The 19283-nt window shown below is 42.8% G+C and overlaps 1 protein-coding gene across 2 annotated transcripts in view; it reads left to right on the forward strand.

Annotated features, from left to right (window-relative positions):
- LOC141765728 (solute carrier family 45 member 3) overlaps positions 1 to 19283 on the forward strand; it is a 42973-nt gene that overhangs the window by 15962 nt on the left and 7728 nt on the right. Inside the window, exons 1-4 of one of the 2 annotated variants that reach the window (XM_074631933.1) lie at positions 531 to 717; positions 8558 to 8914; positions 15829 to 16019; positions 16118 to 16781. In XM_074631933.1, the coding sequence (XP_074488034.1) occupies positions 8767 to 8914; positions 15829 to 16019; positions 16118 to 16781 (1003 nt within the window). In that variant the 5' untranslated portion in view covers positions 531 to 717; positions 8558 to 8766. Of the gene's footprint in view, positions 1 to 530; positions 718 to 8557; positions 8915 to 15828; positions 16020 to 16117; positions 16782 to 19283 lie in introns of those variants that run through there. The other variant, XM_074631932.1, reaches the window with a different exon arrangement.

Genomic DNA, 19283 nt, shown 5'->3' on the forward strand with positions numbered 1-19283 from the left:
TCCATGGACAAGCGGTCATGCAGGAGCATGAGCTTAACTAAGACTGGGCTGCAGGAGGGGAGGTAATGAGAGAGGGGGGGGGGGGACATGATACTGGGTCAGGGGGTATAATACAGAACTTTTAGGGAGTGGTTATAGATAGTGAGAGAGAAGGGATGGGGGGAGTGGTCTCATTGTGGGGTTGTTAGATGATATCAGTTCATTCTTTGTTTCCTAACCGCCTGTTGTGCTCCTATTATACAACACAGGTGAGTGTGTCTTTGTACTATATTTCAGGTGACGGTTTTAGCTTTTTGTCTCTCAGATAAAATCTTGCGCCGAAACGAGTCATTTTTTGAGACAGACACAGACAGACAGACAGACAGAAAGCGACAGGATTCCTCAAGTGCTTTGGGATTTTCCCAATTCCCACCTTACAGGCTGAGGCACAGAGGAGAGGGAGGGGAGGGAGAATAATGGGAGGGATGCAAAGGAGGTGGGCTAAATAAGAGAGGAGGGAACAGGGGACACAAAAAGAAGCAGGATAAAAAAAGAGTCAGACTCTTGAGCGTAGAGTCGAAGCAGGTGGTCAAAAGAGTCAGTGTAGATATGCTCTGCAAGTGAGCGGAGTGTGTCGATTGGATAAAGAGTGTGAGCAGCCTTTAAAATAGATTAGATGCTCAATTTTCAGCAGTGCGAGTCTGTAGATGGACCTTTTGAGCTTCGCTTCTTTGGCTCGTGAGTATCATTTTGCCAAATAACTCCACATTGTGGCTCATTGTGTTATTTTGCTTTTATCACACTTTCCATTTCATTGTCTTCCCTCAATGTGTGAAAGACCAGATATGCAAATAGTTAATGTACAGTATAGAATAAACACAATTAATACATTCCTTTTGAAATGGCAAAGACGCACATTTTAGCCACGCATTTGGGATTTTTAGCTGCTGTCATTCAGCCAAGCATGATGAATTGAAATGAAACTGTACCTCCTGTATTGTGACTGCGAATGGTAGTGAAAGGTTAGCTGTATCTTCTTTTATAGAAAGTCTAATTTAAGCCATGTTTTTAACTAATAAGTTCTGACCTTATCATTTTACGAGAATGTTCGCTTATTAATTTTTTTTATTGAAAAATAAGCTAAAACAGGCTGATTCAACACCCTGATGCATGTTACATGAAGTTATAACATGGCTAAATTAATGATCTGACTTAAGATGAGGTTTTAAATAAGATAAGAAATACATTTTTCCTACATCTTTATGAATAAATTTGACGTTTGCATGTTACAACATAGTGTTGATCACAAGTACCGTCTTACAGCAATTAACTGGTTGTTGATTAAACCCAATTAAAACTGTGACTGCTCTATTAACTAAATGTAAACACACCTGATCATGGTTGAATGAAAACTCATTAGCGTTTGCATTCCCTCTTATTAGTCCTTTCACCTTGACACAATAGGTTTTCAGTGACTGGAAAGCCACGGTCCGTGAGGAGGCGCGTTATCAGCCACATTGACTCACAAGAGGCTACACGGCTGAACTCTGCTGCGCTCCATTGTTGTGCTATTTGCATGGGCCAGTATGATAACGGTGGCCTCCCTGAGCCGTGGCTGGCTTCATTCTCTCGTGTGGACAGAGGCGCAGGCTCCCCTCAGTTCACCCTCTGACACACACACACACACACACACACACACACACACACACACACACACACCCTAATCCCACACCAGGGCAGCCCAACCTAGTCTGCATTCCTCTCCATGTTCACCTGATAAGTGGGATATGTGTGGGTGTTTTTGTGTGGGTGTGAAGTCTTTCTGTGTGGATCCGCTGTAGTCTCCTTCAGATAAACACTGATACTATTTCTCCACTCAAGGTTGGAGTCCATTGGTGTAGAGATGCTATTTATACAGTATTGGGGATTTTCCTGTGTTGTGAATGAATCACTGAGCTTGAATGATTGCTTTAATAATAGATTTTCCCCTATACCATAAATTACATCCTCCTACTAAAATATTTTTTGAAGATATCGATAGCATTGCCCTCTCTGGAGCCATGAACTATTAGTGTTTTGTCATCTTTTTGGTCTTTTAAACTTAAGGGACTTATTCTGAGTCATCGGCCTAATTATGTGCTGAGATGGAAAGAGCACTTCACATTCTGGCACTGCAAAGAGTGTCATTAGATCCTCCAGAAATAAGACAAGGTTGCCTCTCCTGCTTCATTATAAGATGTATGTCCTTCCATCGTATCTTCTCCTAGACACAGTACTCTAAAATAACTGGCGACTGGTTGGCTTTTCATATAACTAGACAGCACAGTAGAGTAGGAGGATATTAGCAGCAGACAGCCGTCCGCCTGCTGGCGCTGTCTTTGAAATTAGTTAGGTTGGTCACATGATTTGCGGTGAAAGGCAGGGTCAGGGGTCACAGTGACGGATGTGGGCTTAAGATTACAGGCTTGGGGGTAGGGTCAGCACGGTCAGTGCTGCCTTTCAAGTGAGCAGAGGCAGAACACAAATCAAACACTAACACTTTTATTGAAGATGGTTAAACAAGTTCCATGTTATTATCCAGTTGTGAGTAACAGAAGGAAACGGTGTGTTTGGAAAAATGGTGCCAGAGGTCCCGATGGTGTCCTCATCTGGATGACAGGTCATGGAAAGATGTAGAACACCTGGTAAAGATAAACTTAGGAGAGAAAGAGTGGCAGAGGGACTGGAAGAGAGTGGGAAGATTGTTAAAATGGCTGTAAATTAGTAAAGGACTAATTTCCTGAAGAAAATGTTAAGTGTTCTCGCTGAAATATGCATGTGCAAACAGGTCAAAATGTGAAATGAAGGGGCGCCTTGGTAGAGCGGGCACCTACAGTATATACCAAGGCTGGGTCCTTACCGCAGCAGCCTGGGTTTAAATCCGCCTCTCTTTGCTGCTAGTCGCCCCCCCTCTCTCTCCCCTTTTTCAGTCTATCCACTGTCCAATCAAATAAATGCCAAAAAGCCCTAAAATAATCTTTAAAAAAATGTGAAATGAAGTGTAAGCATTAAAAAGAGCTGAAGTGTAACTGTGTGTTCAGATAGTGTGAAACCATTTTTTGCAAATGCATACAAAGTCAACGTGAAGACTAGATTAGATGCAAATTTGGCGCAAAGACGCATTTGCACAAGTTAAAAATGTTTAAAATTGATAGAAAGATTTGTGCGTATCCCGGGGCTTTATGAATCTGCTTCATAAACGTACAGATGAGTAGAAAAATTAGAGACTAGAGAGATATTACAGAAGGAATTGGTGAGTTCTGAGTTCAGCTATAGCATTCAGCTAACTGTTTGGCCAGGCGATCATTTTAGGTGTGGAGAGTAGGCCTGCACGATATGAGGAAAATCTGTGATGTTTTATAACATTGTTTAATATTTCAATGACGATATGACTTGCGATAAATAAATATTATTGAAGTTTGCATATTAGCTATAGGTACATTTCCTATGTTGGTCTGGTTGTCTTTAAATTCAGAACTGGATTAGAATTGAATATTTTTAATATAAGTAGACTAAATGTTTCTAGAGCAGCAACAGTAATATTTACAACAATAAAGTTACTATATAAACTCATTAATGTCTCAGTGGAAACGAATCTAAAATGTCACTAAAATCAACCATATCCCTGACATCAAAATACTGAGTGAAGCTTAGGAAGAATTAAGAACACAGACGTCAGTCAGTGTCAGTCCTTCCTCCTGTCCTCTGTCCTCCTCCCTCTGCTGACGTGATTCACTGCCTGCAGGTAGCGCTGGTAGAGAGAGGAGGGGCTGCTTTGTCTCAGCCAGCAGATACGTTTACAAGAATTTGCTAAAAGTTAAGATATGTGGAAAACTAAGCTAAACAGTTAGACTACATACAGACAGCTTTTGTTTTAGTTTGTCTAGCCAAGGGTTATGTTGTGCCCATAGATGGTTGTCTGTTTTACTCTAAATGGGATCATAATTTACAAAATTAACATCATGCTGTATTGAAGAAGACTTGAAACTAGTGATTGAGACCATACACTCGTGTTTACATTGTTTACTGAGGTAATAAATCAAGTGAGAAGTAGGCTCATTTTCTCATAGACTTCTATTCAATCAGACTTTTTGCAACCAGAGGAGTCGCCCCCTGCTGGCTATGAGAAAGAATGCAAGTTTAAGACACTTCCACATTGGCTTCACTTTTCAGACCCAGAGGTTGCTCACTGGTTATGCCTATACTTTATCAGGGTAATAAAATATAACACAGAGGCTCCATAGAACAACTTTATTTCTCCAACCTTGTCAATAACAGCACATCACCACTTCACTCCTTCCATTCCACTCTTAACAATAAAATCCTCGGACACATACACTGGAACACTGCTTACTAGAGGGAACTAGTCACGGGCTAGATCTGAGTTTTTTCCCAGAACACTTGAATTACAATATGCTGAAAGGTTATTATGGAATTTTTGCCCAATGATGCCAAAAACATGTTGCCTACTGAAGCTTTAAGGCTTATGTTGTTGCTCAGTTCTGACATCAGCCATGTTGACAACTGCGTCAAGAAAGAACCTGTCTGGGGCCCTCTGAGTGTGACATCATTCCCATGACCTCCATTTCAAGTTGGCACTGTTGAGGTGGTGATATTATGGCAGCATTGTAAGCAGCACAGTGTTCATTAGGGGTTGGTCCATCTTAACTTGTTTTGTGTCGTTGAGACGGCAGAGAAGGAGAGCCACGGGGAAAGGTTTTCAGGAAGTAAGCCAGGGAAGCAGTCGGTATAAAGGCTGGTTGTGGTGTCCCTCCGTGCAGACGGCCGGGTCCATTAATGTGCAGGATCTCAAAGGGAGGAAGGCCAGAGTGCTGCAGCCATTCAGCTTGAGCCAAACACACAACCAGACCCTCCTACTGAGGTTTCTGCAGCCACAGCCTCGACTGTGGCTCTGATGTCATCTCAGAGCAATTCCTTCCCCTCTTCTCTTCCAAACCGTGCTGTCTGCTGGGAGACCCCGCCACCCCTGTCCACCAAACCACACACACGCACACGCACACGCACACACACACACACACAAACTTACTTTCTATATCCTACCACCTATATGAACACTGCGTTAATCGAAGACTTGGAAATGGACTTGATACCTCACTATATCAAATTACTCTCCCTGGCACAATGTATACAAAGGCTGTTTTGTATTGTAAGAATACCGCTCAGAGTCATTAGGACCGATTTTTGGGGGGCCTGCGGCTGAATAGGGCATGGTAATGGAGCAGTGGGAGAGCTGACAAAAGCTGCCCACCACCCCCTCCTCACCAGCCTGGCTCCGAATGTAGTGTTTAAACACGTAAGGTGACAAGGAGAGCTGCTTGTCTAACAGTGTGTTCGTGCGTCCGAGGCTCTGGGAAGACGATGAAGGGCATGACTGGAATACATTGTAGAGTCAGAGGTGTCATTAAGCGAGTGGTGGAATGACTGTGTGGGTTGCCAGCACGTGTGCGTTTCTCTCTTGCCTCCCTAAAACACACGCTTGAGAGCTCTGTACCGCTTTGTGCCAATACCTCAAAACAAATTGGCTTAAGAGCACCATATTTAAAACAAACAAACATATTTTTATTTTTATGTTTGACTTTGAGGTGGATAAATGGACTGATAAATGCTTCTCTGCACCACTCTCACTGTTTCCCTGCCACCGTCTCTCAGTCCTTCCATCCTCCTCACTGTCTTAACTCTGCCTTTCCACCGCCACTCGGGTCAAGACTTAAAGCAACCATTCAATTTAAAAAACCCTGGAATCTGACTTGCATTTCGGGCAGGCGTCCAAACAAACCGCAGCCGCTTGGGTAGACAAATCAGATTCCTCTGTTCTTGCCACTGGGGGCCCTTCTGTTTTCAGTGAGAACGTCTGACAAAGAGTCAGCTGGGGCTGCAATAGAAAGCATTCACACTGAGATTCAGAACCATAAGGCATAACCAGTCGTGGGCAGATATGTCAAAAGGGTGCTCTTAGAATGCAGGTCAGAGACGAAGCTGACCTCAGGGGTTGAGGAAGGATAAGGATGAGAGGGAGAGGGAGGGGGAACACACACACACACTGAGAATTTGTTGGTAGGGGGTTGTAGTGGCCAGACAGGCTGTTCGGGCAGAGGCTGGTCCCCTGATGGGTGTCTTTCAGTGTGCCCAGGCTGGGTGGGAATGGGATCTGACGGGTGTGAAATGGTCCTCTCTCCCAGTGACCCAGGCCCCTGCTAGGTCCAGCCTGCTAACACTGTCGCTTTGTCCTTCAGATTCTCAAAGAGCCTGTATATCAAAGGACTCCTAATGACGGAGCTGGGAATGTATGAATGCTGTAGGAACTCTGATGGCATCATTGATGACATTCAGTTAACATTTTTTGATTATAACGACGTGAAAGGCACAAGAGATTTGAGATGGGCGTTGCTGGGATGCCTGATGACTGTGATTTGTGCAAGTGGTGCTAAAATATGACTTTTCAGGACATGAAACTCCTGAGTCGATGACTTCTAGAAACTACTAGCAAACTTGTTGTAACAAGCCATTTTTAGTTTCTTGAGAAAACAGTATGTCATCTATTTTGTCCCTTTATCAGCTTGTGCAGTATGTTGCACGTGATTTAAAAAAAAAAAACCTCCATGAGATACATTTCCTTGGAATCTGATTAAATCACTTACTGATCTGAGCACGTTCCTGTGATTAACCACATCTTGTCGGAGATGATGACATCCATTTTGTTTGCTGGGAGAGAACAGATGGGCAGCATTGGCAGAAAAATGTCACACCGAATGCAAATATAGCACCTTGTTGTTTGTGTGTTTGCGGCTGTTCTGACTGTTCTTGCTCTTTCCCTCTGCTTTAAAAGGACGCACACCTCATCGGTGGATGATGACGATAATGGTTTTACTTTTTTTCATGTACGGATATCTGAATGCACACAGATTGGAGGCAGCCTGATATATTGTTTTGTCTTTAGAATGAAAGTCACACCTCATTCCTTCAGACGAATATCAGTAAAATTTAAGACTATAATCGCTTCAGAAACGCAGGACTGGATTTAGAGAGAACAGGGATAGGATGAACACACAGTATCTTGACAATAAGGCATGTAATGGAGAATGTCGGCTATTGTCACTGGAAAGATTATCCTCCAAGGTGTGGTTGACTTGTCTGTCAATGTGGGATAGTGTGCAGAAAAATAACAAGGACACAGTTGTTGTGGTTCACCTTGGCATTTTGTTTGTCTTCACACACAAAGCTTGGTGTGGATGGATGCAGCTCAACCTCTGACTTAAACACATCACCATGACAACACAGCTATGACTTTGTTGTCACTTTTACAGTATCTGGCACAACATAGCTTTCTGTCGTTAAACCTAGCATGCTGTGTAATATCATCCCTCTCACGTGTGACTTAATCTAGCTCCTGCTTCTTTCTAGTGGCACGTCTTTTCAAGTGCTAAAGACTTTCTTAGCCGAACAAGGGTAGTAATCTGCTAAAAATTCCTGGAAGGAAGACTCGCCCACGTGACTAAAACTACAAGAGCTTGATAATACAGATAATGACAGGGTCAGCCAAGGAAAGGCTCCCACTAATACTAGAGTTACTATGGAGAAGGGAAAGGGAGACATAGTGAAGAGAGAGATGGGGAAATTAGATGTCTTTTTTCAAAGGTTGATCTTTCAAACCTCTACCATGTGTGATTTGAGACTTAAAGTGGCAGTAGGCAGAATGTTTTTGGCATCATTGGGAAAAAAATTCCATAATAACCCTTTCAGCATATTGTAATTCAAGTGTTGTGAAAGATAACTAGACTTCTGCACCTCGTCGTGGCTCTGTTTTCAGGCTTTAAAAAATCTAGCCCGTGACGGGAGACTTTGGCCAATCACAGGTCATTTCAGAGAGAGAGCGTTCCTATTGGCTGTTCATTCAACGGAGGCAGCTGTCAATCACTCGCAAACTCCGATCAAACAGTCAAACTAGGCAGCACTGATCAAATATTAATTAATAGTTACTGTAATGCCTATTTTTTTTTTTTTTTCAGATTATCTGTCTCGTGCATTACTGTCAGGATATAGCGACCGTTTTATAAAAATAACTTTTTTTAAATCATATTTGCTCCCAATTCTACTCGCTGCTGCTTTAAATAAAGGCAAGCAAAGCAGCAGAGGGAGAAGGAGTTCTCTTGGCAAACGTTTCGGTGCGTTCGCCACGTCGCTGCAGCTGACTCATCTCCTCTGTCCGCCTGTTGTTGTTCCTGCTGTCCTGAAGCTGTATATGTTGGAATTTGCTTTGAAATCGGTTGTTAGAGAGAGCATGACATCCCCTATGCACACCTGAGGCCACTGACATCCAGGTGTAGTTACCTGGGAATGACCTGTCTAATGTGGCATGACTTGGCCCTTACTACCATTTTCTAACAGTCTGAAACAGCAGCAAATTATATACAAAGCTGTGCATAACATTCAGGCGTTTCTTTAACTTTGCTGTTCAAAAGTTGCTAAAAGTTTCTTTCCATTTCTCAATGCTCTCCTTTCCTCTTCCCCTGCTCTCCAGATCCAGAATGCTGAGAGGAGGATGAATCCCCCAGGTCATCTGAGACATCCACGTGTCTTTGCTGCTGTCCCTCCCCGACAGCCCTCTTGTCCCACTGGGGCGCCATCTGCCTCCCCACGCTCCCCCCCTTGCCCGGCTCCCTCCCCCCTCCCCTGCCCACAGTAGTGGCCATCCCAGAGGGGAGGAAAGGCGAGCCAGCCCCTGTAAATATGCCTGGATGGAGGTCTCAGTGGCGTCTCGTCCTGCTGAACTCCCTGACCTGTGGCCTGGAGATCTGCGTGGCAGCTGGGATCACATACGTGCCCCCGCTGCTGCTGGAGGCCGGAGTGGAGGAGCGCTACATGACCATGGTGCTAGGTATGAAAGAAAGAGTGGGATCTGGTTACCAGGCATCTTTGCTACCTCATAGTGTGTGTGTGTGTGTGTGTGTGTGTGTATGCAAGTGCACGTGCACGTGTTTTGCTTCTGCTTGCACACACTCTCAAGGATAGACCGCTGAACTGCTGGGGTTCGATCACCTACTTTGTGGCTTGTTTATTAACCACATGAGTGAGTGTTTCAAATGATAGATTGTTATAGCCCTTGAGCACCATTTATTCACTTTACGATACTTAGTGTATTGTCGAAGGGCTGAAAAGAAATGAGATTTTATTTTAATCAGTCTGAATGTTTTGTTTGCTGTGGTTACATTAAAGCCATTCACCTGACCCGGGTGGTTTGTTTACACAGAACCATCTGAGAAGCCACTGTAGAGAGGTACAGGGATGACGTATTTTTGTAAGCCAACCAGGAAGTTAGCAGTGCCCTGGGTTCCTTCGACAAAAAGCCAATGGGATTTTTCCATTTGGTTTTGGATTATTGCAGAAAATAAGCTTTGTGGCAAACACACGTTTATGATACTTGCACGTTTTGTTCAGCAGGATGATCTGCACAAATGACAAGATTTTGGCATCAGAAGCGTTCTGGTTTCCGTTTGTAATCCGAGTAGTAGTGACCAATCATGTCAAAGCAGGCTTCGGTTGAATGGAGGTAAACAGTCCGTGTGGAGAGCAAAAGAGGCGGAATGCGTTGGTCGAAATGCATGTCTCAGAACCCACCACCTATCGTCTGATGATGATTTAGCTTTTTATGGTCTAAAATTAGCTTGTAAACTGGCTACTTGTGAAATCCGGTCGTACACGTCGTCTCTCAACTCAAACTCTCAAGTTGCTAATCAGACTGTAACACAAAAGCAGTCTTTTATCCGCTGGTTACACCAAAACCCGTCGTCAATAGGCTCCAAGATTGGTTCTGGCTATGCAAGACTAGTCTGGAACTAGAACTGGCAGAAACATTTAGGACAGGACGTGGACAGCCATATACTGATATTCAAAAGCAGTTTTCACTGTAGCAGCACTTTAGAGGCATAGTAACCCTGTTGTTAAAAACACCACTCCTTGGTAAAAAGTGTAGGAGGTTAGAATGATGAGCCACTAAGTCTGTGCTCCTCTGACATTACACTTAAAATAGGGCTGCACATTGGTGCCACTGAAAAGCATAGGGAACACACGCCCCGAAAAATACAAAACATTGTTTTCGCCAGCTGAAAGTACTTCAGATGTGGAGAATCCGTCTGGAGTTTAAACATTTATTCATTGCCAAACGTTTAAAATACATTTATCAACCAGGCAGCATGTGTTTGAATCCACAATGCTCGTCTTCTGTTTTGTCCTGAGGGAAACGGTTTAAACAGAGAGGTCACAGACATTTTCCCAGCATAATCTCACCGTCGCTAAACTTCAAAGTTTTAAATTGCTGTTGTGTCAGACTGCTGCTGAACCAAAGAAACATTTTTTATTACCAGAAGCTACTTTAAAGTAATATTGAAAGGCACCTGTTGGTGACAAAATGTGACACAATTTAAGCAACTATGATACCACCCAAATGCAATCCATAATATACCAGTCATGTTGAGACTGTGTAAGAGAGGCTTTGAGTTTGTGGGTGCTGTGTCATTTTGCTCTGAATTGCAAGCTGTTTTTTTTTTTGTGGAAAAATACAAGAAAATGTTTACAAAATGCAATCCAACACACCACAATCTACAGCCTCAAAAATGAGTGTACTGGGGAGGTGAATCAGGGACAGATTCAATACTAAAAGAACATTGTAAGCCTCCAATCTAGGGTGACTTATGCGTACACTTTTTACATAAAAGATCCAAAACATTTTACTGATATAATTTTTTTTTTTGCAACCATCGTATCCAGGAATTCTGGGAAGAGCTGTGAAAAGTAGCTAATTTTGCTCTGTGGCGTTGTGCAAAAGTGGATACACACACCACAAACTAGAGAGAGAATGTGCAGCTGATGACCGCTCCATTATGTCTGGCTAACGTATAATTCAGTTTTGCCTCTGGTTGTGTATTTGTGACTTTAGTTGCCTCGGACCTTTCAATCTAACAATAGTCTCCAAGGATTTACTAAAACTCTTCCTAAATGCAAACATTAAGACAGATAGGTTTGTCTCTTGAAAAGGGTCAGTCACAAATTAGCAGCATGTGTGTTAGCATCACCCATATGCTATATATTTTGCACACTGTAACTGAGAACTTACTTGAATGCAGTGTGAATAGTTGCATTATCCTAGCCCGAACGGCATTCACATGGTCTTCACTAAAGGCGTCTCTTTGAGATATTGTCTTGTGACTACGCAGATGATGAATACAATTCCACCAAACCAAAAGGCTCCGTGTGGATGACAGAAGTGACTGTTCAAGTATAAAGAACAATATACACTTCTCCTCCTCCGTTTCTGCAACAGCTGCTGGTGATATGAAGAAAAATGATTTCATTGTAGAGTTCCTCCCAAACAGCCTGCACTGTAAGCCAGTCTGGAAACGGCACTCAACCCAATTCTCATCTCCCTGTATTATAATGGAGTGCCAGAGTGTTATTTGAATGAAGATAGATATTGTATCCTGGGAGGGTTAAAGCTAATTTCCCCAAGCAGTAGTGTCAGGTTCTCAGATGGCTGCTTTCCACTTTATCTAATAGCCATTTGTTGGCTGCTTCATCCTCCAGTTGTTACTTTCTTTCTCTAGTTTCCTCTCTGCTGGTGGAGCAGACACTCCATGCTTTTAAACACTGAGGTGTCAGTTACTCTTGTTACTCTAAGCATATTTAGGTCTGTATTTAAGCACATTGAGGAGTGTGACACGTTTTATATTGGGTGGGATCGAATTTGTGTGGTTAGGTTAGACGCCACACTGATTTGTGTGTGTGTGTGTGTGTAAACAGAGCTGGAAAGCAGCTTGCATTGTATTCAGATGCTGGAAAGCATAGAGTAGAGAGGAGAGCAAAATGTATTGTCCCAGTGGAGAAAGTCTGTTGCTTTGCTTTACATAAAAAAAAAACAACATCACAAAAACAACATAAGAGACATTTGACAATGGAAGATTTGACACTGACAAGGCAAGGCAGCTTAAAAAAACAAACCTGTAGAATTAAAGTGCTAAAAGTGCAACAGAGCATTAACTGCACCAAGATTAATCGTTAGAGTTAACCTCTTCCACTACTTCAGGATGCCGGTGCCCTCAGCCGAATTTACTGTCTTTCAGAGGCTGTAGCAGGCTCAGTTTTACAGTGAAGGCACTAGTATCAAACATAAGGGATCCATTGGTACTGTGAGAGAAAATACCATGTCCCTTTGTGTAGAATTTGTGTACTCAGATAAATCTGAATACCCTGGGAAAGCACAGACTGTACTAGTTTAGATACATTACTTATCATCCTCGCCTCTGCACTCTGCTAAAACTAGCTAATCACAAGTAACTCTTTTTAACAATAGACAATGCTTTCACTCAGAAGCAGGGTGGAAGGTGTGGGCTACAAGGGGGGGAAGGCTAAACCAAGATTATAAAGAATGATGTAGTGAGGGAGCTCTTGGTCTTTGTACACTGACTTGTCTGCTGTATGAACCCAAATGCATTTGCTTAATAAATGGTATTTGCTTCTTAACTGAATGACCAGAGACTGTTTATTAGATAATTTCTCTAACGGTACCAACCATGACATTCTAACAATTTGGGAAATAGGTTAAATAACACTCCGAAGTTAGGCTAACTTTTGGCGAGGAAAAACTGGCATGGCCATTTTCAAAGGGGTCCCTTGACCTCTGACCTCAAGATATATGAATGTAAATTGGTTCTATGGGTACCCACGAGTCTCCCCTTTACAGACATGCCCACTTTATGATAATAATGCTGTTTGGGGCAAAACCCATGCAGTTTTTTTACATGCAGTATAATTGTGTTATTTTCGCCTATTTAAAAAAAAAAAAAGGTTTCTGCGTACCGAGGTTCCTAAACAGTCTTGTAGTTGCATAAATTGGGTATGACTGTAAAGCTGAGACTCTTGTGGATCCAATGAGCCCAATTGTATTTATGTTTGATGATGTTAGTCTCCATAGTAGCCATTTCATTGTAGTGAGACCATTTTGAAACTTGACCTCACTTTATAAAATTACCTGTGGTGACCTCTAGGATAATCGCAGCCTCATGAAACTTTATAGCCACAAACTACAGACCTAAGGCATTCAGAGGATGGATGGCTTTCCTAGGTAGACTGTCAATAAGGGGGTTTCTGAGCAGTTTCCAGAACAGAATTGCTGGCCATCCAATCGATGAAAAATTGTATTCTTGCAGAAATCTCCAAATGTCAAAAGTACCAAATCGCAGCATGGCTTTTTCTATGGTGTTCCTCAAGGTCTTGGTGTCATAATGTGGTATTTTGGAGGGATTATTGATCATTTTTATCAAGTCTCGAGTGGTAAGAAATGATTAAATTTAGTACCAAATCTGTGTAACAAATGGTATCAACCCAAAAATTGCTGTAGCAACTTATAAGATATAATTTAGCATGTGAATAGCCATCATACACTTCTATTATAATGTTCTAAGCCCTTATACACTTTATTTTAATAAAAAAGTTAATTAATTTTATATTTCTCATTTACGACTACAACTTGACACACAGTGCTGAGCTGCATCTCAAATTAATCTTCAGGTTTCCCAGCTTTCAGATGATCTACACCACTTCTATGTGACATATACTGTTGACCTGCTATCTCCCACTAAAGTCTCCCTGTACCCCCCTAAAAAATACAAAAAAGGGTCTATAGTAAAGAGGGGTTGAGTGGAAATGGTAATGCAGCTTTATGGAGGCTGGAACACATGATAGCTTCAAGGGGTTTGATTTGCACACAGAGTCTTCTTCCTGATAGCAGAAGTTCATATTCAGAGAAGAGGGGATGTTGAGAATCTGCAATGATTGCTTGTTTCATGACTGCCTGCTCGTACCGGCTCTGTATGGGCTCGTAGTCTTTCTTCCCTATTAACTTTGTAGCTGTTTGTGCATGCTGGCAAGCCTGCTTTTCAGTTGCACTGTACTGTGCATGCTGTAATTCAGTATCTAATGATGTTCTCTACGATTGTCTGGTAGAACATCAGCATGATCTAGCTGCTCACTCCATACAGCCTCAATCGCATGCTTTGGTGTGTGTGTGTGTGATGTATAGTATATCAGAGAGTAGTGAGCAGCTACTAGGTGGAAAGAGTGTGTGTGAGACCATAAGTCTTACAGTTGTAGATGGGGAGGGTTGTCATGATGGGCATTGTATTGTTTGTATTTTCTGTTTTACGACCATGTGAAGGAGGACAGAGATGAATTCACAATATGGCCGTACACAAAGTGATGAGAAACATTGGAATGGAATAGAAGGTCGGCGGTTTGATTCCCGACTCCTCCAGTTCACATGTGGAAGTGTCCTTGGGCAGGATACTTAACCCCAAATTGCTCCAGAAGGCTGTGCCATCGGTGTCTGCATGAGTATTTAGATTAGATCCTGATGGGCAGGTTAGCACCTTGCAATCAGTATATGAATGTGTGAATGAATCGGTGAATACTGACATGTAGTGTAAAGCGCTTTGAGTGGTAGGAAAACTAGATAGGTGCTATATAAATGCAAGTCCATTTACCATCCATTTAAACACAATTGTGCTGGTCTATAATGAAAACTCCACAGGGTTCCTTTTTAAATGTCAAACTCTATCCCCGAGATTGGGTCGTTTTCGATATTGCATGCGTGTCTGTATGCGAAACATCGCGTGTACCATGGTGTGTTCTAATTAGCCAGACCCGACCACGTGTGGAGGATGAGCTGAGGGTGGGTTACCTTCAGGCAGCTCGCCATCTGTAGGAACCATCACCAGCAGTCAGCGATGTTGGCAGAGGGGCACATGCTGTTCACTCCCTGGTAGGGCAGCAGGACCGGTAGAAGGCAGGCTGAAAAGAAAACAGTCAACCATACATAGAATCTGAACAGAGATTTGATCGACACCTGTGTTTTTGGCCTGGGATATTGTGAAAATCTGCTTGGAGTGGAAACGCAATGTGTGATTTAAGGATTTCATACCAATTTGATAAGTGTGTTAGTGTTTCAGAAGGAAATTACCTTGTTCCTCTTATGCAGTCTGTGTCAAACGTTGTCAGGATGTCTTTCTACTTTGTCCACATCCTCTTTGCCGTTTGTCCTCAACTAGGGCTGTCAAAGTAAACATTATTGTCAACAATAATGCGTTAAGGCGTAAATTTGTTTTAATACCAATTATTTCTTTAACGCATTAATGCAACTTGTGATTTTTAGTTTGTGGCTTGTCGCAAAGGAGGTTAAATAACGCTCCAAACTTGCCCTAAATTTTGGCGAAGAAACTGGCATGGCGATTTTCAAAGGTGTCCCTCGACCTCTGACCTCAAGATATGTGAATGAAAATGGGTTCTATGGGTACCCACGAGTCTCCTCTTTACAGACATACCCACTTTATGATAATCACATGTAGTTTTGGGCAACTCATGGTCAAGTCAGCACAAGTCAGCACACTGACAGCTGTTGTTGCCTGTTGGGCTGCAGTTTACCATGTTATGATTTGAGCATATTTTTTTATGCTAAATGCAGTACCTGTGAGGGTTTCTGGATAATATTTGTCATTGTTTTGTGTTGTTAATTGATTTTCAGTAATAAACATCTACATACATTTGCATAAAACAAGAATATTTGCCCACTCCCATGTTGATAAGAGTATTAAATACTTGACAAATCTCCCTTTAAGGTACATTTTGAACAGATAAAAATGTGAGTCTTGTGTGTAATTGATTGACAGCCCTATCATCAACATATTCTATTCTTTGTCAGGGTTGTCTCTGACTTCTTCTGTGTATCCCTGACTCTGTCCACAGGTATCGGTCCAGTGCTTGGCCTCATATTCATCCCTCTGATTGGCTCTGCCAGTGACCACTGCAACAGCAGTTATGGCAGACGACGGCCTTTCATCTGGTTGCTGTCTTTAGGAGTCCTTCTGGCACTTTTCATCATCCCCCACGCTGACGTACTGGCTGCACGCCTGGCCTGGGGTGGGCGCACCTTCCAGGTATAATACCTGTTTATTGTTTGTCATCATTTTGGTGAATTCTTACCTACGAAGCACCCCTGATAAGAACCAAACTTGTGTTCTACCATTTGCTACAGGTGGGCTTCCTTATCCTTGGGGTGGGGCTCCTTGACTTTTGTGGACAAGTGTGCTTCACACCGCTGGAGGCGCTTTTGTCGGACCTGTACCGGGACGAGGAGGAATGCGGCCAAGCTTTCGCCATGTTTTCTTTCATGGTCAGCTTGGGAGGATGCGTGGGCTATTTGTTACCAGCGCTGGACTGGAGTAGTGGCCTGCTCTCTGTTTACCTAGGAGGCCAGGCCGAGTGCCTCTTCTCCCTTCTCATCCTCATCTTCATCTCCAGCCTGCTCATCACGATGAAGGTGTCCGAGGAGCCCTCGTGTGCCAGCAGTGGCTTGGCGGGGTCCGGATCTTTACTGGAGTCGGGAGCCGGCACGATAGAAGCCGGCAGGTGCGGCGTGCCGCGCTCATGCTGCTACCTGCTGAAGTGCAAGCTGAGGTTGCTGAAGTCTGGACCGTTGTTGTGCCTGCTGAGAACATGCTGGTCCATGACGCCGGCCATCTACAGGAGCTACTGCCACGTCCCGCAGGTGATGAGACAGCTGTGCGTGGCTCAGCTCTGCAGCTGGATAGCCGTCATGTCTTTTATGCTTTTCTACACAGACTTTGTGGGAGAGGGCCTGTACGAGGGCGTGCCCAGTGCATTACCAGGAAGTGCGTCCAAGCAAAGATACGATGAAGGTCAGATTTCCTCTTTGTACAGTGTAATAATGTCATGTGTTGTATGAGCTCATTTGTCTTCAAAAAGAATCTTCCTAAATGCACAAGTTGTAGGGGTGTATTTAATATCTTTACACATGAGTATTGTGATATTATGTTTTGTGATACTGTATCGATTCTCCAAAACACTATCGATTTTTAATTAACCTCTTAAAAAGCTGACGGTCATACTTCCATGTTGCGAAGGAGGCTAAATTTTGCCACACAGTTATGCTAAATTTTGGCGAGGAAAAACTGGCATGGCCATTTTCAAAGGGGTCCCTTGACCTCTGACCTCAAGATATGTGAATGAAAACAGTTTCTATGGGTACCCACAAGTCTCCCATTTACAGACATGCCCACTTTATGAGAATCACATGCAGTTTGGGGCAAATACCATGCAGTTTTTTCAATGCAGTATAAATGTGTTATTTTTGCCTATTCTAAAATGGTGTATTTGAATATTTCTGCATACTGGGGTCCCTAAACAGTCTTGGAATTACATAAATTGGGTGTGACTGTAAAGCTGAGACTCTCGTGGATCCAATGAACCCAATTGTATTTATGTGTGATGATGTTAGTCCCCATAGTATGCCATTTCACATAGTGACTTTTTGGCTTGACCGCTGAGGGCCAGCCCTACAAACGCAAAAGTCATGTCGGTGATGAAGTCATACGATTGGTTGGCCGAGTGTTGGAGTTTCCTCATTGGCCGTTGTTCTTTCAAAATGAAGGGGCAGGGAACAGTCCTTTATGTAAATAAGCCCGTCCAGTGCGACGTGTCCGGCTCACGAAACTTGGATCAAGCTGTCAAACTAACATTATAGTTCTAAAATGAAACGAGATTCAGCAGTGGCATAGCCTATTTCTCGCTTCAAATGTTTTCAGAAGTAGATGGTGGATTGTTTAGACGGAGAAAATTTATAAGCAGGCCGCCATGTTTTTTCCTGTTTGAAACGGCAAGCAGAAAACCAGGGACCAATCAAGTACATTCCTCGATAGGGTATGTCACAGCTTGAACGACCAGTTGAGTGGAGCAGCGCGTCCCCTGATGTCCTCGCTGGACCTGGTGGACATGTATCGCTTGATTTAACATTATAGACATGACCACTGACTATTTGTGTAGCAATTTAGCCACAAATTCATAGACTGACCAGACACGGTCCAGCCATACACTCGGTTTTGACCGAGTTATGTTTTTATTATGTCTTTTATATTATGACAGTTTTCTTAAAATTAGATTTTTCATAAATTGCAATATATCGCCTTGCTAACAGTATTGCAATATATTGAATTGGAAAACCAGAGTATCATGATACATACTGTATCATATCGCTAGATTCTTGCCAATGAACAGCCCTAGTAAGTTGTGGTATACACACTAGATATTATGAGATGGTGCCTTCATTAATCTCTTCATGTTGATTTAGTTCTAAAACTCTTTACATTATGACCTCACCGAGAATAAATCACCAATAGCAGTGATGAAAACAAAATTCTGTTGCGCTAGTGAGACTTGAGACATTTCCTACCTTTGTCATCATGGCTTTACCTCAACCACCTGTCCACATAAACTGGCTTAGGGTCCATCTTGGCTGTTGCTGTCACAGCTGGGCAGGATGCACTCGCATTCCTCGGGCACAGGTGGAGGACAGAGACCGAGCCTGTGTTCCTGCATGCCTTCACGCCCTCCTGCCGTCCTCATTTAGGTTCCTGTCAAGGTATAGGACACATACAGCAAAGACCAGCCGTTAACATAGACTCTGACGCAAGACGTTACATGAGATGAGGTGAACATTTTTTGTAAATCCTTTGGGTACATAAGCCAATGTCAAGCCAATCCAAAGAATTTCAGGTATTTCTTCCCACCCCTGCACATTAGAAATGGAAAACAAATACACACATAGCTGTATGATTCTACCTAAATATAACCTTTTAGATATACCCGACCAAATCTGTTGTCAGGGTTGAAAGAGGGAGACTTCTGTCTTTGGTATATTTTACCAGACAGTGTTTGAGAAAAAACAGTAAAGGGGAAGAATGACGCTGAGGTAAACAGATGTGAGGCAGACCATCACAAGTTGCAGATGTATTAATATAGTGGGCCGTGCCTTTTAAGTCTCTTTTTGTTTACTCTTTTGCCAGACTTCCTATCTTGACACCATATGCCTCTCCCTTCCTCTGCTTTACCATTATTTCACATTACTTAACTCTGTTCAGCTTCCCTTCTCATTTTATCAACCCTTTTCCTACTACCGTCCACCTGTTTTCTCATCCCCTAATCTTCATTCTCAACCTCACACCATTCTCCCTCTTTCATTTGACATTTTCATCCCTCCATCCACATTCTTTCCTCCTCCCTCTTTCTCCACTTCTATCTCCCTCCCCTACTTTGTTTACTTTTTTTTTTTTTTTTTACTTTTCCTCTGTCTCTCCTCCCTGTGCTCGCTGGACCACGAGGAATGTCGCACTCACAAAGAATTA

The sequence above is a fragment of the Sebastes fasciatus genome, chromosome 4, assembly GCF_043250625.1.
Source record: "Sebastes fasciatus isolate fSebFas1 chromosome 4, fSebFas1.pri, whole genome shotgun sequence".
NCBI classification, from domain to species: Eukaryota; Metazoa; Chordata; class Actinopteri; order Perciformes; family Sebastidae; genus Sebastes; species Sebastes fasciatus.